General features: G+C 39.7%; 1 protein-coding gene across 8 annotated transcripts in view; it reads right to left on the reverse strand.

The window, feature by feature from the left end:
* The window catches only part of GHR (growth hormone receptor), a 302,306-nt gene that overhangs the window by 12,872 nt on the left and 262,671 nt on the right, over positions 1-26,763 (reverse strand). For all 8 annotated transcript variants that reach the window (XM_043887649.1, XM_043887645.1, XM_043887647.1 and 5 more), the window contains 5 exons: positions 18,896-19,056; positions 14,398-14,576; positions 9,694-9,859; positions 7,519-7,609; positions 724-793 (listed from right to left, as the gene is read on the reverse strand). In XM_043887649.1, the coding sequence (XP_043743584.1) occupies positions 724-793; positions 7,519-7,609; positions 9,694-9,859; positions 14,398-14,576; positions 18,896-19,056 (667 nt within the window). The remainder of the gene's footprint in view (positions 1-723; positions 794-7,518; positions 7,610-9,693; positions 9,860-14,397; positions 14,577-18,895; positions 19,057-26,763) is intronic.

Consider the following 26,763-nt stretch of genomic DNA (forward strand, 5'->3'; position numbering starts at 1 on the left):
AACAACGGTGCCTGACCTCTAAGATGGTCCAGGCCTCCACCAGGTACATCCTCAGGTGTGGTTACACCAAACTCCAGCCCCTTTAGGCTGTTTTTACACAACCAACCCAGGTCCTTTCCCTGGGTCTAATATCTGAAGCCTGAGCTTCAGCACCCAGCCTGCACCGGTGGACGTGGGTCTCTGGCTGGGGAGTGCAGGGCAGTGGCATTGACCATCTGTTCAGCTTTCTCTTCATGCTGGCTGCTACAAACCAGTTCCTGTGTTCTTTTCTAAAGCTCTGAAGGTCCCCCTCTGTCCTGGCTGATCTCCCCACCAGTGAAGGGACTTCTGGGATGGAGTCCCTTTCCGATTTCTTTTTTCTTTTGTCCTATCCGGTTCCATGGAGATTTTCTTGCCCTTTCAGAGTTCGGATGTCTTCTGCCAGTGTTCAGCAGATATTCTCTGAGGATCAATCCATATGTAGATGTATTTTTGATAAATTTGTGGGAGGAGGTGAGCTTCATGTTCTACTACTCTATCATCTTGATTCAGAAGTTAAGAACTTTAAAATACACAAGACATTCTCATAATTTTAAGGGATGTATTATTTAAAACTTTTCCCAGAAGGAATACAAAAAAATTAAACGTGATTCATACAGCTTGCAAAAGGTTTCAACATAAGGCTCTGTTCTTAAGGTAACATTTAATTAGTGTTATGTACAACTTAGATATTTTATTAATTACCTTGAGGAGATCTGGATCAATTCCTTTAATCTTTGGAACTGGAACTGGGGGTAGAATCAACATCTTAATCCTTGAAAACAAAATTTTGTTTTGATGTAAGTTACTCATTCTCATTCAAAAGACAAATAAAATATTGACAATACTATTACTAATATAAAGTAGCAGAACATTTGGAATAAGTGAATCTGAGAAAGAGAAGGAAAAGCATTAAGCAGTGATGAGGCAAAAATAAAGAACAGAAAAAAAAAAAAACCCAAAAAATCCTCATCTGAAGTGAATTTAAATAAAATGTGGTTTTCCTATAACTTTTCCGTAATGTCTTTTATGACAGTTTCAGAATTGGGAGTTAGACATTTAATTCCATCTGAAGCCAATTTCCATGTCAGTTATAAGGAGGTAATTTTAATACATATCCATAATTTATTGGGGCAGGGGGAGGAGAAAGAGCCAATCCATATAGAGATATGCACCCTAAAAAAAGAGTGGGCTGGGATAAGTTCATACCACAATGTTCACATGAATTATAAAATTATCTAAGACAATCTCATTAACCAGGATGTCATTGCATGGTTCATTTCAGTTGGGACAGACTAAATTTGAACTATTTCTAATCAGCACAGGATTATATACACAATTTTATAATGCACTTAAATTTTCTGTCCCAAATATTTACATTATTTTTTGACCATAATTTATTTCAATGTCTTTCCTGCCTATCTTGTGCCTAATTGTATTCCCAGCACCTAGAAAATTCCTAGCACAGAGAAACATTGCCTGAATAAATCTGAGTAAATCATTTGTTTCCATCACTTTTTAACCTAATCCAAGGCAAATTTCATTTTGTAAGTTGAGTTTGAGTAGACTCACTAGTTTTACTTAGTGGGACAAATGTTAAATTGTTACTGATGAATAGAAATAATAGGAAAAAAATGCATGCTATTAATAACTGCTACCACTTTTGAATGCCTCTAATAATGCCTCCAAACACTGAAACTCTGCATTGGCAAATTTCAGTGTGTGGGCCAAATCTGTTCTGCCCTCTGTTTTTGTAAAGAAAGTATTTTTTTAGAACATGGAGTCAAGTTCATTTTACATATTATCTATGTAACATAGATTACATGTTATCTATGGCTGCTTTCATGCCGCAGTGGCAGAACTGAGTTGTAGTGACAGAGACTGCGTAGCCCAGAAAGCCGAAGATTTACTGTTCAGTTATTTTTAAAACAACTTTGCCAAAACTTGCGCTAAACATTTCCTTTGGTGCTTACCACTACCAGGGAGGAAGAAGATATTATCTGTGGGAAGATTTAGAGATTTAAGGAACATATTCAAATCACACACTAATACTTGGTTCAGCTGACACTCAGATTCAAAGCAGCTGACTCCAAAACCCATGCCCTTTGCTTTCTGTCATGCTGCTGGGTTAACTTGGTTCTGCATTTCTAAATAAATAATTCACAGGTTCTGTCGTTATTGTTTAGTTGCTAACTCATGTCTGACTCTTGCAATCCCATGGACCGCAGCATACCAGCAGGCTCCTCTGTTCTCCATTAACTTCTGGAGTTTGCTTAAACTCGTGTCCACTGAGTTGGTGTTGCTATCTAACCATCTCATTCTCGGCTGCCCCCTTCTCCTTTTGCCTTCAGTCTTTCCCAACATCAGGGTCTTTTCCAATGAGTCAGTTCTTCGAATCAGGTGGCCAAAGTATTGGAGCTTCAGCTTTAGCATCAGTCCTTCCGATGATTTATTCAGGGTTGATTTCCTTTAGGACTGACTGGTTTGATCTCCTTGCTGTCCAAGGGACTCTCCCAGCATCACAATTGAAAATATTCAGTTCTTCAGCACTCAGCTTTCTTTATGGTCCAATTCTCACATCTGTACGTGACTACTGGACAAACTGTAGCTTTTTTTGACTATACGGACCTTTTTTGACTATACGGACCTCTGCTTTTTAATATGCTGTTTAGGTGTGTGATAGCTTTCCTTCCATGGAGCAGCATCTTCTAATTTCATGGCTGCAGTCACTGTCAGCAGTGATTTTGGAGCCCAAGAAAATAAAATCTGTCACTACTTCCACTTTTTCCCTTTCTATTTGCCATAAAGTGATGGGACTGGATGCCATAATCTTAGTTTTTTTGAATGTTGTTGTTTTTTTTCCCTTTCACTCCTTTTTTTTTTTTCATTTATTTCTATTAGTTGGAGGCCAGTCACTCCACAACACTGCAGTGGGTTCCGTCATACATTGACATGATTGAATGTTGTTTTAAGCCAGCTTTTTCACTCTCTTTTCACCCTCATCAAGAGACTCTTTAGTTCCTCTTTGCTTTCTGCCATTAGAATGGTGTCATCTGCATATCTGAGGTTATTGATATTTCTCCCGGCAGTCTTGCTTCCAGTTTGTGATTTGTCCAGCCCAGCAGTTAGCATGATATACACTGCAAATAAGTTTAATAACCAGGGTGACAATGTATAGCCTTGATGTACTCCTTTCACAATTTTGAACCAGTCTGTTCTGTGTCCGCTTCTAACTGTTGCCTACAAGCTTCTCATGAGACAGGTAAAGTGGTCTGGTATTTCCATCTCTTTAGGAATTTTCTACAATTTGTTGTGATCCACACAATCAAAGGCTTTAGCATAGTCAGTGAAGCAGAAGTAAATGTTTTTCTGGAATTCCCTTGCTTTCCCCATGATCCAACAGATATTGGCAATTTGATCTCTGGTTCCTCTGCCTTTTCTAAATTTAGCTGGTATATCTGGAAGTTCTTGGTTCACATATTGTTGAAGCCTAGCTTGAAGGATTTTGAGTATTACCTTGCTAGCATGTGAAATGAGCACAATTGTACAGTAGCTTGAACACTCTTTGGCATTGCTCTTCTTTGGGATTGGTATGAAAACTGACCTTTTCTAGTCCTGTGGCCACTGCTGAGTTTTCCAAATTTGGTGACATATTGAGTGCAGAACTTTTGCAGCATCATTTTTCACGATTTGAAATAGCTTAGTTGGAATTCCGTCATGTTCACCAGCTTTCTTCGTAGTAATGCTTCCTAAGGCCCACTTGACTTTATACTCCAGGATGTCTGGCTCTAGGTAGTGACTACACCATCATGATTATCTGGGTCATTAAGACCTTTTTGTATAGTTCTTTTGTGTATTCATGCCACCTCTTTTTAATCTCTTCTGCTTCGGTTAGGTCCTTACCATTTCTGTCCTTTTTCCTGCCTATCCATGCATGAAATGCTCCTTTGATATCTCCATTTTTATTGAAGAGATCTCTAGTCTTTCCCATTCTAGTGTTTTTCCTTTATTTCTTTGTTCATTTCTTTATTTCATTGTTCATTTAAGAAGGCCTTCTTATCTCACCTTGCTATTCTCTGGAACTCTGCATTCAGTTGGGTATATCTTACCCTTTCTCCCATGCCTTTTGCTTCTCTTCTTTTCTCACCTATTTGTAAAGGCACCCCCCGCCCCAGACAACCACTTTGCCTCCTTGCATTTGTTTTTCTTTGGGATGGTTTTGGTCACTGCCTCCTGTACAATGTTATGAACTTCCATAGTTCTTTAGGTACTCTGTGTACCAGATCTAATCCCTTGAATCTATTCATCACCTCTACTGTATAATCATAAGGGATTTGATTTAGGTCATGCCTGCATAGCCTAGTGGTTTTCCCTACTTTCTTCAATTTAAGCCTGAATTTTGCAATAAGGAGCTGATGATCTGAGCCATAGTCAGCTCCAGGTCTTCTTTTTGCTGACTGTATAGAGCTTCACAGGTTCAAAAACAAAAAATGTAACATAACTCTAATTAGAGGAAAGCAAAGATCCCCAAATATGCTTTCCTCTGTATGAGTCCCTCTTTTCTTTCTTTTTTTTTTTTTAAAAAGAGGATGATGCATTTAGGTACTTGAGAATCAGGGAAGTGTTGTTGCCTTTAGGCTGGGGTGGCACACCCTGTAGCCTGGAGCAACCAAGCCAGTCATAGGGAGAGAGGGGAATTGTGACAGACAGCATGTGCCCTTTCTGAATGGGATGGTTGGTCCTCTGTCTCGGGACATATTGCCATGCAGGATTATCAACCCAGTTTCACTGTTTTTTTTTTATTTTTAATATGGCAATGACTAAATTTTTAAAATTTATTTTGGATGTTCTGGTCATTGTTGCTGCACAGGCTTTTCTGTTGTGGGGAGTGGGGTCCACTCTCTAGTTGTGGTGCGTGGGCTTCTCACTGCAGTGGCTTCTCTCATTGCAGAGCATGGGGTCTCAGTGGTTGCAGTTCCTGAGCTCTAGGGCACAGGCTCAATAGTTGTGCACAGGATTGATGAGTTGCTGCATAGCATGTTGGGTCTTCCCAGACCAAGGATCGAACACACGTCTCCTGCACTGGCAGGCAGATTCTTAACCACTGTCCCTACCACCAGGGAAGTCTGAGATCTCTGTTTTTAAAGATAATCTAGTGATCTTGATTTTTGTGTGAAAACTCCCTGTTTTAGAAACACTCTGTAGCAAAACCATTCCTCAAAAATCAGAAGAAAAAAAAAAACCCAGCAAAACATGGATCTGCAGGCTGAATCTGGCTTTCAGGTTGCCACTGTTGTTTTATGTTGATTCAGTTATTTCATTCCTGATTCAGTCATATAGCTTGATGGCTAGAGTGAGTTGTATGGTGGGAGCAACAGAGTATAGAATTAAGATAAACTGGCATGAAACTATGTTTCTGATCTTTATTGTTTAATTCAAATCCAAATTACACTATACATTTTACTAGAGTTGACTCTTAATGATTGGGATTTGGATGAAGAAAGGGAGCAGTGGCTTGGTTTGTGAACTAACAAAATCTCAAGCAAACACAAGGAGAACCTGAAATCCTTTACAGTCCTGAAGTTCTGCGGTAACTGACATAGTATCTCATTCTTTGAGTTTTATTTTAATTGTTCTTTCTACACTTGCTGACAGCTATTTTCTACTATTTCCTACTTTCATTAGAACATGGAAATTTAGACAATGATAAGGGTTTTTGTGGGCATATGAAAAAGGAAGATAAGTTTTTTGTTTCAAAGAATTCAATTCAGGACAGGGAATTTGGCAGTACAAATAGATTTTCAATTTTTTTTTTCCAATCTGGTGATTTTGACCAAGTGTCATAGTTAAAAACGTCATTATTCATAGAAAACAATCTTTTAGACAAAAGTTAATATATTTCCTTTGAAATTCTATTTGATCAGAGGGTTACTTTTTCTTCCAAATATTGTTAGCTAATGTAATTCAGCAACATAAATTTGCTTGGCCTTTGTGATGATTTGAAATTGACAACTAATGTTAAAAGTAAGTTACTTTATGTATGTAGTGAGTTTATCTACCGTAGTTATATATAAATTAGCCTATCACCTAACTGGACAGTTCAGTGAATTCAAATTAATCTACAGAATAATTTGGCTCCTTTGGCATTACTTAAATGTATCCATTATTTAAGTAAATAATTGTTTAGAATTTTATTTACTAATTTCCCCCCTCCCCAAATTGAAAGCTGTTGTACTACTTTATAATACTTGTATTTCTAAGACAGTAATGTTGCTGGAAAGATAGAAAATAAAATTCTCCAGGGTGAATTTTGTCCCCCTGAGTTTACATTATTAAATTGGAGATGAAACTTTACTAAAAATAATCCCTCTTGCATTCACTTGGAGACTTTTAAGCATGCTTGACACTCTGGAACCCTAGAATTCTTCTCTCTATTGACATTCTGTTTTGATATTTACAAATGTTATACAGCTTCAAAATACAAAGGAAAAAAAATTTTACAATATATTCATGATATAGAGTCTATTTGAGTTCTGGATGCCTCATGGCTTCACCTGGAGAAGTTGTCTTTGGTTTTAGATAGAGTAGCCAACTGTCTCAGTTTGCCTAGACACAGAATTTTTAGTGTTAAAACCAGGAAAGTCCCAGGCAAACAGAGTGTTAGCTACCCTAATTCTAGGAGAAGGGACAAGATTAACCCATGGGACTTACACATATTCTAAATGTAAGAAAACTGGCAAACTATACCAGTAACTTTTCCAATATTTTGTATTAAAAGTTCCTGTAGTCTATACTGAGTTTCTTTCAAGAATGAAAATAGAATAATTAGTCCTTACAGCTTAAGGGAAATTTAAACATCATATATTCCAACACCCTCATATTACTCATGAGAACATGGAGTCCTAGAGAGATAAAAGGGACTCAAATGAGCACAGACAACAGTGGTGGAATAATAACTGGAACCTGCCTTCTGGCTGCAAGGGGATGCAGAATGGTATCCTCAAACTTAGAATTTTATCTCTGACAAAAGAAGGTAAAATACCAAACTGTAAGTATCCAAGCAATTTAAATAAACCCAAATCTACTTAAGATTGGTATCATATGAAATCTAAAGAAAGGTTTTTATTAGATTGAATTATCTAGCAGCTTTAGTTCACCACTTAAATTTTTGCTCTTGTATTAGGACTGTGTCAGACTTAGCCAAAGTCTCAAAGCTACCTCAGGGTCCTGGAATAAATATCAGCTCAGAACTTTAAGGTGCATGTCACAAGGAATGTAATCACTAGCCTCACCCTCTTAACATCCTATGCAACTTTCTGGATAAAACTGAGGCCTGTGTTGTCTGTATGTGGACACAACAAAGATGTATAGCGAGAGAGAACATTTCACTGGGTTGATGAAACACTTCACTCATGATACACAAAAGAAAACATAAATGGAAACATGGACGTTTGCTAAATAACTGGCAAAACATAACAGAGTAGGTTATATCACACTTACCTTTGCTGTTTAGAAAATATGAGTAAAAATAATGTCACTGATAGCCCAAGTATTCCAAAGATAATAATTAAGAACCATGGAAACTGGAAATCTGAAAAACACAAAAATAATATCTCACAGAACTATGAATAATTGAAGTTCACATCTCATTCTCCTGTTTCACATAAAACTTCCTAATTTGTATTCATCTAGTAAAGTCAATGATTTCACTTGATAACCACTGAAATAGAACGCAATGACTTAGTATTTTCTAAGAACACCTCTATCCACTTCTTCAGATCCTTTCATATACCAAAAAAAGAAAAAGTAACAGCATACAATTTAAGCACAATCCATGTTTATTATATAAACAACCTGCTTTGAACATTTTATGTATTCAGGGTGTGTCATTAAAAGGCTTTAGCCCGAGGGAAAAGTGGTGCTTGTTAATATACTACTTTACCTAAATAATGTCCACTTGTTTTTAAAAAAAATGTGATCTTTAGATCTAGATCTGATCTAGACTGTGGATCTATCAATAAGATGGGGGCCAAAAAAAAAAAAAGATGGGGGCCAAGTTGTATTTTTGAATCATTATTAAAACTTCTTAGATATGCAGGGTGTATATTTTTACAGCTTAAAAAGTATTGTTTGACAGAAGAAGATCAGTACTAGGACTCTCAGATTTTAGTATGCTGTTCAGTTGCTAAGTCATGTCTGACTCTGCATCCCCATGAACTGCAGCACGCCAGGCTTCCCTATCCTTCACTATCTGCCAGAGTTTGCTCAGACTCGTGTTCATTGAGTCATGCCCATTGATTCAGACTTTAGTATAATTGATAGAAAATTTGTGGGAGACTGTTTGTAAAACTTCTATTTCATTTCTTTAGAACAAGTGCCACAGTGGCAGAGGTTAACTACTTTTAAGGTAAAATTTCCCTGGTGGTTCAGACTGTAAAGGATCTGCCTGCAAGGCAGGGAAAGATCCCCTGGAGAAGGGAATGGCTACCTACTCCAGTATTCTTGCCTGGAGAATCCCATTGACAAAGGGGCTTTGTGGGCTACAGTCCATGAGGTCGCAAAGAATAGGACAGGACTGAGCAGCTAACACTTTCCCACTTCTTTTCACTTTTACCCTAACATTGCTTTACTGAAAGTAAGCTTTTATGCTGTGATATTCTTTTATTTATTTTCTTATTCACATATTAAAATCCACAAGGGAGATATTATGCATGTTATAAAGAATTAGTGGGGGAGAGAATACCATTTTTTTTTGTTCTTGTGGTATCTATAATTTTATATCAATGATGTACTCAGGAACATAATATAAAGCAAGAGTTTTTTCCTTTTCTAACAGAAGTAAAAAGTTGTTTAAAAAACTCTTTAAGTGAATTAAATGCTATCACAATAAAGGGCATGTGGCAAATGTACTTTTAAGCCAGAATTTCCATATATCAAATACTGTTTGAAACAAGCCTACTGAGGACAGCTTAGAAAAAATGGTGCTATAGACATTTTCACCTGTGCTATATAATATCATGGGTTCTACCTGTACCATACATGCAGAAAATTGTGTTTCTATTTTAAAATTATATTTCTTTTATATAGGATTTTCAAATATTCTATGTCACCCTTAAGCATAACTAGCACATGATTTAATTAAGCCTTCCTCCAGACAAAAGTCACACACAAACTCTCTAAAACCAATAAGCACCTGCCATTGACTACTTATGCTGATTCAATACTAGGCTTTCTCTTAGAAACCACATAGATAGCCATCCATCCAGATTCAGAATTTCTTCTCTGTATATTTGAAAAACATTTTTTTTATCATTATAAATGCAAAACAAACTCAAAGGAAATATTAGAAATACAGAAACATATAAAGAACAGAATCACCTGAAATTCTGTTATCTGGAATTATCACCCCACTATCCTCCATCAGTAACTTTGTGTCTCTTCTCCTCTTTAACTTGCACCTACATCATGACTTTTCCTGAATAATTCAGAAGCGAAATCCTTCTTCCTCTTTTGTAATGGCTAATACCTGTTACAGGTAGTGAACTCCAGGTCCCTCATCCTGAAAAACTGATGCTAATATATATTGATCTGGCCAACACTCTAATAATGTAGGGAATGTATGCCTGTGTATTGACAGAAATCATGTTGGCTGCCATTTTAATCTCGTAGGTTTACCTTCTTCACATGCAGATGGGTTCATTTGAGGAAATGTTATCAGGAGCACCTCACTGAACTTGCCATATTTTTCAGTGTTTCGTTGTCTGGTTCTCACACGCACTTCATACTCTTTATCCAGTCTCAGCGAGTACATCGGAACTGATGTTACCAATAAAGGGTCCATCTTTCAAGACAGAATATAAAACTTACTGGTTAGAGAGTCAACAACTCAATGCAATAAGCTCCATGAAGTGCTTCAGCATTTTTATTCAAAATGAATTTCTGGAAATATTTTAAAATGCGCTTGTGGAGTTTGCTATTTAGAGAAAGATCTGAATAAGTAACTTCGTAACACATTGTAAATTAACTACACTTTAACTAAAAAATGGAAAAAGTCACTTTGTTAAATAAATCACAGTCCTCAGATTAGTTTTGTTATAAACCCAAAGATATGATAGACTTTTTTAAAGAAATGCATCTCTATTCTTGCATTAGGCTGTCAGATATTCTACTAAGATCAAAGCATAATAGAATTATTATAGAGGATGGCAGAATTATAAAGAAGATTATGGATACACTGCCTACCCTTTGGAATCTTATGTTGTTATATGAAGACATCAGGACAGAAAAAACCAAACATATTTCCTATTCTCTACGTCTATATCTGTTCTTTGGAAATCCTGGGTAGTCATTCATATGATCACAGAATTGGAAAGTGTTCTAGAAAAATCAGTTGTCTTAAAGTGTCAAATAATTCTATCAGCTTGTTCTATAAGGCTTAAAACCACCTCAAAATATAATAGTTTGCTATTTAAAATCTGTGAAGAAAAGTCACTAGAGGCCTTTGGTAACAAACATTAGGATTCCACAATCCTGAAGGCCGGGACATTCCTTTACTTTCCCAGGGAAGGTAGGTGAGACTGTCATACATGTTGCTATCAAAGAGGTAGACACAACTAATGATGGGCTTTTCCTTCAAGTCAAATATTCAAAGCCAGTAGTCAGTATATGCTTTTTATATGTTTTCAGGTAGAACATCTTACTCCCATTTATAGGAAAACCAGGAACACTCTTTTTCAGTAGCCTGGGTTATTCACACAAATAAGATTCTCATAATTTGTTAAGTCAGAAGCTGGACCTTTAGCTTCTAAAACAAATTTCCTTTCACTATAGTCAGTTTCTACTCATAAAGTACCTCTTTTTCCCCCTCCATGTACACAGAATGGTTACTTTGCATCTTTTATAGAAGCTTCTTAATATATGGAATATTTATGTAACTAAAATGCTTCTGAATATATTAAAGTTTTTATTTTTCTTAAAATGTTTTAAAAAGTCTATTTACTATTCTTGAAGCCCTAAATTTCTCTGTCACCATCACCAATATATTATTTCTTTACAGGTTTCATTAATAACAAAATCCCAAAGAGGCCCTGAGTGATTCGATCTACGGCCCCCTCTCCATCTTCCCTCAACCCTCCACAGCAGCCACACCAAATTCAAATTTGCTCACATGACTAATACCGCCCTGACCCCTGTCACCTGCCTATGAGGGACACCTATTCTTGGCTAATTCTCAGTGCAGGTACTGCTGATATTCTAAGAAGTCTTTTCTGGCAGTTTTCCCTACTCCATCCTGCCTGAGAATACACATATTACTTCTTTTAATTCATTGCTCAAATTTCTGTATTATACTGCATATTCCCACAGGGAAAACAATGCTTTCATTCTCTTTACATTTCCGAAGCCCAGGACAATATCAGGTAGATAGAGAAGGGAATGGCAACCCACTCCAGTATTCTTGCCTGGAGAATTCCATGGACAGAGGAGTCTGGCAGGCTACGGTCCACAGTGCTGCCACAACAACTGAGTGACTAACACTTTTAGCATTTACTTTTTCAGTGGGTGCTCAAGAGATGACCCATACATTGTGGATAATTCTATGCCACTCATTAAGTCTTAAAAAAACAACCCCCAAAATTCAAAAACACAATTGGTTTAGTAGGTAGATAGTTGTAAGCAACTACATGGTCATTAGAATTACTATTATATTCAAAATGTGTTTAATAAATTAAAAAATGGGTATATTAATACTAAATTCAGTGTTGTCAAATGGTAAATTCCTGATATAAGCAACACACATTAGCCTTTTCCCCCTTGACTTACAATCCTCTTTTTTTTTTTTTCTTATGCTTATGCCTCTTGTTTTCACAACCAACTAGATCATAAGTTCTTTAAGAAAGGTCAGTTCTCATAGATGGGTCCTTGATGCTCATGGCAACTCTGAGACCCTTGCAAATTACCAAATTTATAAGTATCATGAATTTATAACTGAGAATTTCAAAAATACTAATTTCAAAATGATGATAAATCAATTTTATGTTCACATATTTTTATAAGAATTATTGCACTTTCTGAAATAATAAAATTATAGTGAGAAAAATGATACCGTTTCACATTTTTGCAAATCTCTTTACTATCTGGCTTAGTAGAAGATGCTTATATTTTTACATTTGCTTCTGAATTAAAACTGTTAGGATGTGTGGTTTTGGTTGAGGTGCATGAATAAAACTTGATCTCACAGATATATAGGGAGGAAATGGAAGAGATCTTTTAATAGCTGTTTCAGCTAATTGTATATATTCTTAATACCACCACCAACAAAAAAAACCTCAGTAAGTGGTATTTTCTTAAAGGTTAGTTGCAGTGTGAAATCTGAAACTGTGTCAATAAATCTTTCCTACTTCTTTATATTAAAATCCACCACTACAACTAGTACTTTGGATGCATCATTTCTCCATTCGTGGCTTGGTTACAGCATGTATTGGTCACTTGGAAAATATCATTCACTGAGTTATGCAGATTTTCTAACTGTTCACACATTTCATTATACAATATTTTTTAAAAAAACACACTTTTGCTAAGATCACCATTAATCGCATCAGATCTTCAAAGGTTGGGAACACTCTCAAGCTCACAGCTGCAGATGGCAAAGTTTTCCAACATTTTAACTTAACTTGGAAAGCTCAAATTTTCTCACTGGAAACCAATACTGTCAATTGTTTTTCTTGAAGTGTTAGCTCACTTTATTCTTTTCCGAGAACTATTTGCCAAATATTTGCCAACTCAAATATGAAAAACCATCTATCAGTTTATCAGTTGTTCTTTCAAAGTAAAAATGGTGTTCCAAGCAAAAAGCAGCTAGTTCAAGCAGGAACTCAGGTGTTTAAATGCCTTTGCTCAAAATAACTATCCACAGCTCAGTATGCAGCCAAAGTGCTTTATGTGTACACAGAATATGAAAAAGCTACATAGTCAGAAATCATGATTTAATAAACTTAGAAATATATATACTGCTTTGTCAAGGACATTCTTATGTGATCTGCTTCCCCCACCTCACCTGCTCCCATTTCTTTTCTCTGAGTACAGAGTGGTGCAGAGCATAGTGACTATCAGTATCGTTTGGAGTTATTGCCCTGATTTGTGCGAAGGCAGCAGCAGTGTTTCCACCATTGCTTCTGTACCACCTGTGTAAATCAACACAGTCAAAAAAGGAAAGAACATTCTAGTATTATGGAAACAGTCTTGACCCTGTGGAGTCCCTGAAAGAGTCCCAGGGACCCTCAAGGGTTCAAAATTTATACTTTGGGAAAATGCTGCCCTGGGGTGCCTAGCATGGTGCTTTGTGTATACTAGTTATTTCAATACTCGGTCAGTTGCTGAATAAATGTTTGACTGAAGTTTGAGTTTAGAAAGCCTTGTTTGACTCAGTATCCAGCCAAACTTTTCTGTACCAAGTTATGGAACAGATATCTAAGTCAGAATGATTCCACAAACAGAACCTTGAAGCCAATATTTAACTATTCATAGTGCCCTAAACTTAACTTGCTAGTAATGACAAAACTGGCTTCGTTTTCAGCAGTTTACTGAATGGACAGGGCCTGGTGTCTCAATTCTAGGAGTGAGGCCATGCCAGGATGCTGGGCACGACCTGGTGACTGGCCAGAAACCACTTGGCTTGGCCAGGCCTGTGGCTGTGGTTAGACTGATTTAGAATTGGTTACATTGAAAGCAGCATGATAATCCTGTTTTCCTTCTTGTTGTGTGCCATGCGGAATTTATTTAAGTGCCCAGTTCCCACGCCCTTGGCAAGGAAGTGAGGAGTTCAGAGGTCAACCCATACCAGGCTGCTTGCCTAAGTAAAAACCTCTTAGCTTGATTCTCCCCTGGGGTATGTGACAAAACATTCTTCTGAAACTCTAGGGAATCAATTCCCTCCCTTTGTTTCCCTCCTGGAGTCACTGAAGAACTTATTTTAGTGGGAGTCTGCTGAACAGTAGCAACTAAAATCCTGGGCGAATATTTAGCCACAGTTCACTACTGATCTTGATCATAACCTTTCCCATGTTTAGCCACATCCTCACAGACAGCTGAGTGACTAGAGTATGTGATATTGTTCTAAGGTTAGACCGGACACCAGGGATGACTGGAGAAATCATTTTCCTGTTCTCCTATAGGTTTCCATATAAAACTCCATGTAAGCATCTGCTGTCTTAAAGAATTCCAAGATAAAATTTTACTGATTATATCCATTTTTCTCAAATAAGAAATTAGAACTGGGATATGTGGTATTAAGTCAACAGAAAGTCTAATTAGAAATGAGAGGGGTTTTTGAACACAGAAAAGTCAAAGGGTTTCTCAATGTGAGATGTAGTAATATCTTACCATTTTCCACTGGGTCTCATTTAGTTCTTTGTAGTGCAGTTCATACTCCAGGATTATCCATCCCATCTTAACATCTGTATTGGGTGGCGGTTCCCATTTCACTAGTATGTCGGCATGAATCTCCGTCAAACTGATGTTCAGCAGAGTCCAGTTGAGGCCAACGGGTGGATCTGGTTGTACTGTGCATTTCAGCAGAGAATTAGTACACAGACATAGCTTGATGTTAGTGGAATGCTTTTTTCTGAAGACTAAGTTACTTCATACATTATTCTCAATTCTTCCAATATTCCCATCATTATACTTCCACTTAATGGCAAAGTATCATTTTTTAAATTAAGGATGACCTGTTATTAACTGGAAAAAAAGCCCCTATAAAAAATTCCATTTTGAGTTTAAAATCTGATCTATAGCCATTCTTGAAGATCTGTCACATTTTGCATTTCTTTTGGCTCTGAGAAGATGAATCCTTTGGGATTTTGGCAAAGGAATTCACTTTAACTCAGAACTGAAAGGAATAGAGAGTCAGAAACACGCAAGTGTATTTAAATATGTTGGAGCCATTTTGGAGTGAAGGGTTGAGAAATCTTTTTTCTTCTGATCTGTATGTTACCTGGGGCAAGGCCTCTTAAATTTTCTTTTCTCATTTATTTCTGCACGGCTACAGAAGCACAGTCCTTCAGAACACTTGATAAATACCCCTTCATTTGTCTTCCTAGCCCCATGTGATCATTTCTTCAGATATAAAAGGAAGGAATTACACTGATCTTTCAAATGGTGATGAATCAGCGCTTTCTGTGTTTTACTTAACTGCATGCTATTGACTACTGTGGAGTGGATACTACTTTTTAAAAAACAGAGAAAGTCCCAATTTGACTAATCATGACCACATTTTGGAAATTAAATTGGAGGGATTTGCAAAATGGCTAAGCTACATATGCTGCATAATGATAGCTATACCTCATCTTTCCAGGTTTGTTGGGGATTGCTGAATTCTGAAAACCAAAGCTTAATGCTTTATATGACTGAACTATAAAAATGTTTTTAAAGGGAAATTTTCTCAAACTTATTACTCATGTTGAATCTTAACCCCCTCCCCTACTTTCAAGAGAGGATATAGAACAGGGTCCCTTTTGAGAACGCTCAGTACCACCATGATGAGCATAATAATAACCATCTCTCTTACTTCTAGTCTTCTGCCTGTAACCTGCTCCTCTTCCACCTTCCCTAATTCTGTTAATGATGACTCCATTCCTGCAGGATGAAAATGGTGAATCCTTTCTTGACTCACTATTTCCCCCCCGCCCCCACACCACGTCACATTCTGTCAGCTGTAATTTCAAGATATCTCCAGAATCTACCCACTTCTCATCACCTGACCCGCTCATCATCTGCCCCACCTGGTCCTAGCCATTATCATTTTGTTTTGAAGCATTAGCCTCCTAACTAGTCTCTTCCTGTGGTCCTTGTCCTCCTTCAGTTTATTCTCGATGCAATCCTCAACACTGTGGACATGCTGGTCATCCTAACACTTAAGTTAGATCACATTGCTCATCATTTACAGCTTTCTGAAGGCTTCCTATCTCCAGACGAAAGTCAAAGTCACACCATGGCTTAAAGGATGCCATAGCTTTGACCCTCTGATCTCCAGGATCTGGTTTATGATCATGCTCCTCTTCTCTCTCCACGTGTCCTTCCACTACCCCACGCTCTTCCCTGAGTGAGCAAAGGCGTGCTCCCACCCCCAGATCTTTACCCTGCCTATGCCCTCTTCCATCAGATAGACATGGGACTGTTTTCTCATTTCCTTCTTTACGCAAGTGTCTCTGTCTCAATGAGGCCATGTGTGATAATGCTCCCATTGCAGCCTCTCCTATTTTCCCACATTGTCTTTCCTCCCAGCATGGTCTCCTTCCACCCACACTGAGAAAATGACCCCCTGGTGCAGATGCTTCCTGGCCCAAGGAAGAGACTCAAAGAAGCGTGGAATAAACTGAATGAATGACAGATGCCTAACTCATATACGACTTTAAATCCAAAGACCAGCCCTGAGAGGTCTAGTAGAATACGTCATGATACACAAGGAAGCTGAAGCTTGTGATCAGCATCTTAAGAGCTACAGGGTCACCCCTGTTCTTTGTTGTCTCTTATTCTCAGCTCCCTCCCTACCTGCTATCATGGTAACCCTGTGTGTCATCATCTTTTGCCTTGATTATCACAAAGCCTTCCAATCTAGTCTGTGCTATTCTAATCTGCCCTCTACACTGCAGCAAGATGAATTTCCCTGAGACGTTAGTACCATACTCTTGGGCTTCCCAGGTGGCACTAGTGGTAAAGAACTTGCCCACCAAATGCAGGAGACATAAGAGATGTGGGTTTGATCCCTGGGTTGGAAAAATTCCCTGGAGGAGGGCATGGTAACCCACCCCAGTATTCTTGCCTGGAGAATCCCTTGGACAGAGGAGCCTGGCAGGCTACAGTCCACAGGGTTGCAAAGAGTTGGACAAACTGAAGCAGCTTTGTGTGCGTGCGCGCGCACACACACACACACACACACTATGGCTTTGAGGTTAAGAGCAAGGGCTCTGGAGCTATGCTGCCTAGGTGCAAATCTCAGCTCTGCCTACCAGTAGTTCTGACCTTGGGCTAGACATTGAACTGCTTTGGGGATCAGTTTCACCATCTGTAATATGGGAATTATAATAGAAGCCATCTAGCACAGTTATCATACCTGATTTATGGTACATGCTTTGTAAATATCCTGAGGTCATTCCCCTGCTTAAACATCCTCAAACATACCCCTGGGCAGTCAGATAAAGTCCAGGTTCCTTTGTGGGGCACACAGAATCACTGATGATTCTCTCTGGTCAACCCATCAGGCCTGCCAAATCGCTCCTGAGTCTGAACATTCTGTGTTATCACTTTCGGAACTCAGTAGCCGTTAGCAGACACTGTCCATCTTGTATACCTGGCAGCTCCTGCTGAGGCTTTAAGAACTGAACTGTCACCATCTCTGTGCAGCCCCTTCTCATCCCTCAGGCCCAGTCAACCCTTCACACCTCTGGCCACCCCTTGGCTTGCTGTGCATTCCACACACCTTGAGGCCAGCACCTACTGTGTGGTACCTCAGTTATTTGTAAACATGCCTGCTTTCCCTACTTGACTGTGTCTTACTCATTTTGTAGCCAACACACCCAGCCAGGAGCCAGGCACTCAGGGAAAATCAGCCAAGTGAATGAGTGGGGTGGCTACTGGCAGGACAGGCTTAGAACACGGGTCTTGACACTGTATTCTTTCTACTACCCATGTAGTCATTAGATAGCTACATCTACTAACTTCAGGGCATATATTCAATTACTAACAGCTTCTCTAGATTCAATAGTTTCTTTAAACCATGCAGATGGGTTATCTTCTGCTTGTTACATTTTTTTCAATCTTCTCCCACCAAGTCAGTCTATCAGATTTACTCCTTTCTATCTGCATCTTCCACCCTCCCTGTCTCAGCCTCTTCCAGCCTGGAAACCACACACAAGAACAGCACATCTAAGTGAGGCTCCAAGGAGTTCCTGTAAGCAACAAACAAGCTTTGTGGATAGATGTGAGGCATCAGTGTCAGCTACTCATGGTCTTCTGTGATTCTATTTAGCTGTTTATATGATTATAATATAAACACGAATATTCCAATTATGGCTCTTTGTCTTGTTTTATTTCCCCTGTGTCCACATGGTGGGCAAGGGATAAGCTGCTTGAATCTTTCACTTAGTTCACTGAACTGATTATCTCCAGTGTTTGTTTTGAGATCTTATAAACATGCCTTCAAACTGATTTTGGCTGTTTTGTCAATGTAAAATTCCAGAATGATTATGCCTTGTGGCAAAGAAAATCTTGGACTGTAGCCCACCAGGCTCATCTGTCTGTGGGGTTCTCCAGGCAAGAATAGTGGACTGGGTTGCCATTTCCTTCTCCAGGAGATCTTCCTGACCATGGGATTGACCCTGTGTCTCTTGCATCTCCTGTACAGTCAGGCAAGTTCTTTACCACTAGTGCCACCTGGGAAACCCAAAGAGAATCTAGGCATTTATTATAGGAATGCCAGAGATCAAGGCCAATGTATTCTAGTAGAGCTGAATATAATCATCATACCAGATCATGAGGAGAGAAAGAATCTTAAGAGTGCATTGAGTTTCTTCCTTGTAGTGGCACACAAGAATACAAACTGGCATTCAGAGACTTTTTCAAGGAAAAGACTCCATAAGACTCCTTTTCTTTTCTTTATAAACCTCCTGCCAGATTGTTTAATATTAGAGCCAACCTGAGCTTCTGTCTGCCCTTTCTCTCTTGTTTTCCAGCTTATCTCATGTGCTATAATGACGACTTCCATCCACCCAGAGAATGCAATGCAATGACAAAGTCTTCCTACTTGCATGCACTTGGACTTTGCAGCCTTCCCCGCTTATGTAATCTAAAGCCATGTCAAATAAAACACAAACCTGTGATTTACCTATGTCCTCAACAGAGAAACACTTATGATCCACAATACCACCATTGCTAGTTAGCTTGATGCAGTAGGGGGTCCACACGGAGGTATAAGATGAATTAAAGTAACAGCTGTTTTCACCAGCAGAGACGTAATCAGGGCATTCTTTCCATTCTTGAATGTCCCTGAAATGGAAGGTAAAAAGGAAAAATTGTTCCCCAAATCATGCAATAGTGCAAGTCAAAGCAAGCTGCTCAAGAGTCAGATTCAATAAACCAGGACACAAGTATTTTAAGAGCAGTATCTTAGTGGTACCATTTTCAAGGACTAGCACATCTGTGGGCTGATGATCAGTGTCTGCAGACTGAGAGGAGGCCTTTTGGCACATCTGTCTACAGTAAAAGCATCCCTTCACTGACTGCATATAAGGTGCCAGCTCCTAATTTAAGTGATTCATTGGTAGGTATTTTCCCCACTCTACAGATGAAAGTTCTGAGGCTTATGGAGGTTTAAAAATATTCTTTTATTAAAACACTGCAGAATCAACTCCCAAACTATAGAGATTCCCAGCGAACAGTTGGGTCTTTAAACCTGGGTATTTCCCTAACTCATGGTGGAAGAAACTGAGGCGACACATGGATGGTGTTCTTCAAGCTGAGTGACATTGAGATGTGGGTGGTCCTGAAGAAGAAAATCAGCTACCACCCTACTCTGAACCACTGCATCCTATGTCCATCTCCTCTGCGAGGTTGTCCTGTGCTTGGCAGTGGAGGGCGGGAGTTTTCCTGATGCCTTGAACTCCTTCCCATATTCCTGGTATCTTTGCTTAATTAAACAAAGAGCCATGGTAACATTTCAAACATGCTGGACATCCAAGTAAGATCCAAGTAAGAAACACGGGACTCCTAGTCTTTCCCCCTCTACTCATAAAAGAAACCAAAGAAATTTAAAACCTAGAAATTAAAAAAAATTATCCAAACTAAGAAAGCATTTTTCTTCTCCATTTTGTAAACAGGAATGGACATTTAATTATAATATCAAAAGAATGGAAAAAACAAAAATGGGGCTGTATTGAATCAATGAGTTTACCTATCAGTTCCTTTGTGAGTTTCTCTACAAAGAATGAGCTTATCCTTTCCTGTATCTTGGATCAGATGAGAACAAATGAAACAAGTCATGAAGGACAGATAGACATATGGAGAACACTGAAGAAATCAGAAAAGCTATACCTCCATATCTAAGATCCACCCTAGAGTTATTCACCTCCACCCTGTTCTACAGAAAGCATTATTTACCTCGAGGACTTAAAACAACAGCAGGATTGATGTCAAATGGAAAAGAGATGGCAGGAAGGTCACTGGGGGAGGATGTCAGAGTTTGGGGAAAGGATTTACCCTGATTAGCTGCCAAGGGGACCTGAACAAAAATGCAGAGCAATCAAAAGATGGCTCAGACTCAAGTCCATCGTAGCAGGAACATGTGAGAGAATGTGACATAGCTCTCTTCCAACCTCCCATCTGCCTGCCTGCCTGAATGAGTGAATTCAGCAAGCCATTTTTGGGTGCCTCCTATGCAAGCACTCTGTAGGTATCATATCTGACACTAGCGCTGTGTGGCCGTAAGCATTAAAAGGACTTGATCCCTACTTTCAGGCTAGATGGCGACTCAGAAATTACCCACTGAATACTTTCTTTTTTTTATCTCCTTTATTCAGTACATGGGTATTTCGTAAGCATCAATTATACCTAAAATATATTGCTGGATATTACAGAGGAGTCATGTGTGTTTAAAGAAATACTTCAGCCTCAGGGGAATGACTGAGAAATCGTATTACAAAGCAGGTTGGGCAAGTGTTCACTGGTGCTCACTGGAGTTAGAAAAGAGAATGATTGCCTTGACCATTTATGGACGGCTTCAAGGTGGACGTGGTATTTTAGCAATCTTGAAGATGGGTAAAAGTTTAAAAGATGGCAATAGGGGAAGGAAGAGAGGGAACAGAAGGCAGTGGAATCCCTGGGAAAAACTTCCTTAAAATTGCTACTTAGGTGGTGTCATTCGTTATTTACTTGCTCTTCACTAGGCTGAGAGGGTGTTTTACAAGTCAAGAAGACATAAAGCAGGTAACGTGTGGCTGAGACAGAAGGGGGAAGGAATGAGCTTATGTCTCTGAGGTGCTTGGGGCTGGTGGGCCAGGCTGTGGAGGTCTGTGGGCATCGCTCTAGGGAGTGGGTGCTTGGCAGCGGGCGACAAGAAGGACCCCACAGGCTGTGCAAGGGCAGGGACTGGAAGAAGGGATGAGAAGCTGGGAGAAGAGACACGTTTTCTTGTTTACAGCTGTTTCCCAAGCTGGTCTGTTTGGCACTCGGAGGACACTTATGTAATATCAAGGGGTCCTTGAGACAGCTGCTCATCAGCTGTTGGAAAGAACTTGGGATTAACATGGACAGTGGACTGTTACTTAATTTCTGGTTGAGGCTCTTAAAAGTTGCATACCCTTGAATGAGAGGGAGATTCATCTCCAATGGGAAAATTAAGGGTGTAGAGGGTGGAAGGAAGGATAAACTCTGTGTGTGTGTGTTCAGAATAGGAAAAAGACTGGAAAATATGGATAGGTAGGTCATTGAACTATATAGTATAGTTTATCTTGATAGACTTTCAAAATAAATACGAGTGTAGTAAAAGATAATGGTTTTATAAGACTGCCTAGGGAATGAGATTTTCATATAATAGTTAAGGAGTCAAGTTTTGTATAATAGTCAAATGTATTTAGCAAATTGACAGTATTAAAGATAGTATGAAAACGTTTTCTGAAGATGCAGGCCAGTGCTTAGCAGGTCTGGATTGGTAGTAGGAGATGAGTTCTGTGTATGGCATGCAGTTTCTCAACTCAGGCCTGTCAGCAACCTGGTCCCCACAGGCATGGTATGAAAAACCCTGTTTAGATAATCTCCAACCCATTAGCTCCACAGAACAAACAACTTAAAGTACTTCTCTAAAGTGCAATGGGTCAGGAAGAGCTACTTCAAAACACAACTCCCAACCCCCTCCCTCATTAACTGAAGTTGAATTTTATTTTAAATACATACTTAAAACTTATTTTTAAACTGTTAAATTTAGACAAACTGTCCAAATAGACACACAACACAGATGCTCTGCTGCCTGCCTTCACTGGGTTGAATTTCTCAACAGATGACCAAAGTCCATTTCTAAAAGCTACTCTCTCCTTCTTTTAGTCCCAAGACTTAAGTGCTTTAGGTTTGTTCCCAGACTGGCTTGTGAAATAGGGCTGAGAACTCTAGAAAGAGCCTATCCATAAAAATCAGAATAAAGAGCAGAAGACGTGCTTTCCACCTAAAGGTACCCAACCGGAAGACAAAAAGACCCAGACAGACTATCATTTATGTCCTAAGGGCAACTGTTTTCAAGTCATCCAGATCATGTGTTTTAGGCTTAATATTTAACATTTTCTTTCTTGTTCTTTTTCTTTTTAGAAAAAAGAAAGTAACACTGCTCATTTTCCTTTCTAATTTCCTCCATAACCTGGCAGAGCAAATAAACTTTCTTTTCAGAAACCAGGATAATTTGTTGAGGGGGGGTTTGTAGGGATGGGGGATATATAGCCTTTGGGAACGAGTCTTCACTCGCCCACTTCTTTGGAAACGAAGCATCTGCAGGAACAGGCTAGAGCAGAGCAGGCTGACAGGCTCCCAGAGCCCCCTTCTCACCGGGCCTGTGATTTGCATTCCTGCAGAGTCCCGGCCCAGCTCCGAGGCCGAATCTGGCATGGGCCCGGCACAGGGTGGCACGGACTGTTCTGAATTGGCTGCCTCTTCCACTGGCTCACCTGGCTGGAAGCAGAGCCAGCCAAGCGTGCAGCCTGGGCCTGTCCTGTGGACCAGCCTGACCTGGTTAGATTCCCCGGTGCTTCAGCTAGCAAGGCCAGGCCTGGAGTGCAGCGGCCCCTCCCACTCCTCCCTGCCTCCACTACTCTGCCTCTGGATGACTTCGGGTCACAGTCTCATTTGTGTGCCAGGGATGGGGAGTCATGACTTTATGGTTCCAGGAGGTGCCTGGGAACTGGTTTCCAAGAAACAGTGATTGGAGTCAGAAAGCGCATTTGTATTTGCCTCTTCCTGTAAGCAGGTGATGCAAAGTCCCACACACGTGTACTCTATTAGGTGCGGCCCTGCTACTGCATACTCCCTAATACTCCTTATCCCATCAATTCTACCCTTTCCAGAAAAATAGCACTGGGCTATTTGGGCTGAAATACTCGAGGTTCATAACACTGTACAGAAGGTGGTGATCAAAACCATCCCCAAGAAAAAGAAATGCAAAAAGGCAAAACGGCTGTCTGAGGAGGCCCTGTAAATAGCTGAGACAAAAAGACAAGTGATGGCAAAGGAGAAAAGGAAAGATATACCCATCTAAATGCAGAGTTCCAAAGAATAGCAAGGAGAGACAAGAAAGCCCTCCTAAGTGAACAATTCAAAGAAATAGAGGAAAACAATAGAATGGGAAAGACTAGAGATCTCTTCAAGAAAATCAGAGATACCAAGGGAACATTTCATGCAAAGATGGGCACAAAAAAGGACAGAAATGGTACGGACCTAACAGAAACAGAAGATATTAAGAAGAGGTGGCAAGAATACACAGAAGAACTATACAGAAAAGATCTTCATGACCCAGATAACCATGATGGTGTGATCACTCACCTAAAGCCAGACATCTTGGAGTGCGAAGTCAAGTGGGCCTTCGGAAGCATAACTATGAACAAAGCTAGAGGTAGTGATGGAATTCCAGTTGAGCTATTTCAAATCCTAAGAGATGATGATGTGAAAGTGCTGCACTCAATATGCCAGCAAATATGGAAAACTCACCAGTGGCCACAGGAAACGGTCAGTTTTCATTCCAATCCCAAAGAAAGGCAATGCCAAAGAATATTCAAACTACTGCACAATTGCACTCATTTCACATGCTAGCAAAGTAATGCTCAAAATTCTACAAACCAGGCCTCAACAGTGCATGAGCCAAGAACTTCCAGATGTTCAAGCTGGATTTAGAAAAGGCAGAGGAACCAGAGATCAAATTGCCAACATCGGTTGGATCATAGAAAAAGCAAGAGAGTTCAGAAAAAAATCTACTTCTGTTTTATTGACTACGCTAAAGCCTTTGACTTTGTGGATCACAACAAACTGGAAAATTCTTAAAGAGATGGGAATAAAAACAAAACAAAAACCAAACAAACAAACAAAAAAAGAGATGGGAATACCAGACCACCTTACCTGCCTCCTTTGAAACCTGTATGCAGGTCAAGAAGTAACAGAACTGGACATGGAACAATGGACTGGTTCTAAATTGGGAAAGAGTATGTCAAGGCTGTATATTGTCACCCTGCTTATTTAACTTATATGCAGAGTACATCATGCGACATGCTGGGCTGGATGAAGCACAAGCTGGAATCAAAATTGCTGGGAGAAATATCAAAACCTCAGATATGCAGATGATACCACCCTTATGGCAGAAAGCAAAGAGGACGTAAAGAGCCTCTTGATTAGAGTGAAAGACAAGAGTAGAAAAAGCTGGCTTAAAACTCAACATCCAAAAGACTAGGATCATGGCATCCAGCCCCATCATCACTTCATGGCAAATAGATGGGGAAACAATGGAAATAGAGACAGACTTTATTTTCTTGGGCTCCAAAAGCACTGCAGATGGTGACTGCAGCCATGAAATTAAAAGACGCTTCCTCCTTGGAAGAAAAGCTATGACCAACCTAGACAGCATATTAAAAAGCAGAGACATTACTTTGCCAACAAAGGTCTGTATAGTCAAAGCTATGGTTTTTCCATTAGTCATGTATGGATGTGAGAGTTGGACTATAAAGAAAGCTGAGTGCCGAAGAATTGATGCTTTTGAACTGTGGTGTTGGAGAAGACTCTTGAGAGTCCCTTGGACTACAAGGAGATCAAACCAGTCTATCCTAAAGAAAATCAATCCTGAATATTCATTGGAAGTACTTATGTTGAAACTGAAGCTCCAAGACTTTGACCACCTGATGCAAAGAGCTGACGCATTGGAAAATACCCTGATGCTGGGGAAGATTGAAGGTAGGAGGAGAAGGGGACAACAGAGGATGAGATGGTTGGATGGTATCACTAACTAGATGGACATGAGTTTGAGCTCCGGGAGATGGTGAAGGACAAGGAAGCCTGGCGTGATGCAGTCCAACCTCTGCAGTATCAGCCTTGCAGGGGTAAAAGTTCATTTGGTGCCCAAGCATCTCATCTTTGTGTGCCCTTTGGGGTATGTTTGAGAGACCTCTCACACATCTGGAAGGCCCATCCTGGTTGTTAATTCAAAGTATTTATTTGCAAATTAAGCACCTGTCTCTGCATTAAAAATGGTCTTATAGCATATCAATAATCATAGGCAGTAAAAAAAAAAATTGCTTTTGTTAGCCCAGGAACTGGAATTCTATAGTATTTTAAATTATTCTCATACTACCAATAATAAGAATAGGAGCTATTATTCATTCAGCACTTACTACACTTGTCACCAAGCACTGTGATAAGGCTTTTTCATATGTTACTTAATAAAATCCTCCCAAGAAGCCATGGGGAAAGGTCTGTTATCTTCATTTTGCATATGAGGTGGCTGAGTTGTGTACAGAATGACTAATCTGTACAGTATTACTCTTGAGCAAGGGCTGGAGCCAGGCTGAAATATAGGATGGTTGGCCCTAAGCTCTCTCCCTTCACTTCCTGCTGCCCCTTCCTTTAGTTTCCTGGCTCCTCTGGGGGACCGATAGCACCATCCTGGGACTGATGACCGCCACCTAAGGGGGTCTCCACTAACCTTACCTCTTGGTTTAGGTCCTCCCTGAGGGTTGGGTGGACAAGAGAAGATGATAGAGAGTTTGAGCCTAAGGTTTTAAAGAGCATAAAGGTACACATGAGAATATACAGAAATGGAAATCATACCAAGTGAGGGGCAAGCAATAAATGACTTGGATGGTGATTACACTGAAAGATCCTTGTCTTCACTCTTCTTTACAAGACCACCCGTAAAAATGGAAAAGAGAAGTATCACAGTCCCTTATTGAAGACAATGAATTTAACAGGGACAAAGTCGATTTTCTACATAGGAACCAAATCATCTTACACATATCTTAAAAAACAAAACAAAACCCTATGGCTTTGCACCACAGAGGAAGTCGGCTGGGCTGTGGCCTTCAAGGCTCGTCTCGGTCTGGTCCCACTTAACCCTCTGACTGCTCCCCCCGTCACTCTCCTTGTCTTCCACTTTGTCCTAGCCAGCCTCCTGATTTCCTCAAACCTGCCATGTCAGCCAAAGTGCCTTTGCACTTGCAATTTCCTCTGTCTGTACAGTCTTCCCCTCAGATAGTCACAAGGCCTTTTTCACCTGTTTTATGTCTCTGCTCTCAGGTACCACTAGAGGGGCCTCTGAAGACCTCATTTAAGATATCACCTGAGCTCTCAACAGGCACACACACTCACACAGGCTCACTTTCACATGTTTACTCTCCCATATGCTCCCATTTACAGATACACACACTCATGCATATCCATACACACCCACACTTTCACACATATTCACACATGCATAGTCACCTGCTTTCCCACATTCATGCATAGTCACACTATACCCACTTTTACACACATTCATGCACTCACATGTGCTCACTCACATATTCACCCTCAGACACTCATGCACATGCAGATATTTACACAGTGCTAACATTCTTCCTGGCTTTACTTTTCTCAGTAATCCATATACCAGTTGAAATTTAATTTTTTAAGTTTTTAAATTTTTTTGTCTGTCTTTCCTCACTGGAAATTAATCTTCAGGAGGACAGGGACTTTATCTTT

The sequence above is a fragment of the Cervus elaphus genome, chromosome 25 (genome assembly GCF_910594005.1).
Source record: "Cervus elaphus chromosome 25, mCerEla1.1, whole genome shotgun sequence".
Taxonomy (NCBI): Eukaryota; Metazoa; Chordata; class Mammalia; order Artiodactyla; family Cervidae; genus Cervus; species Cervus elaphus.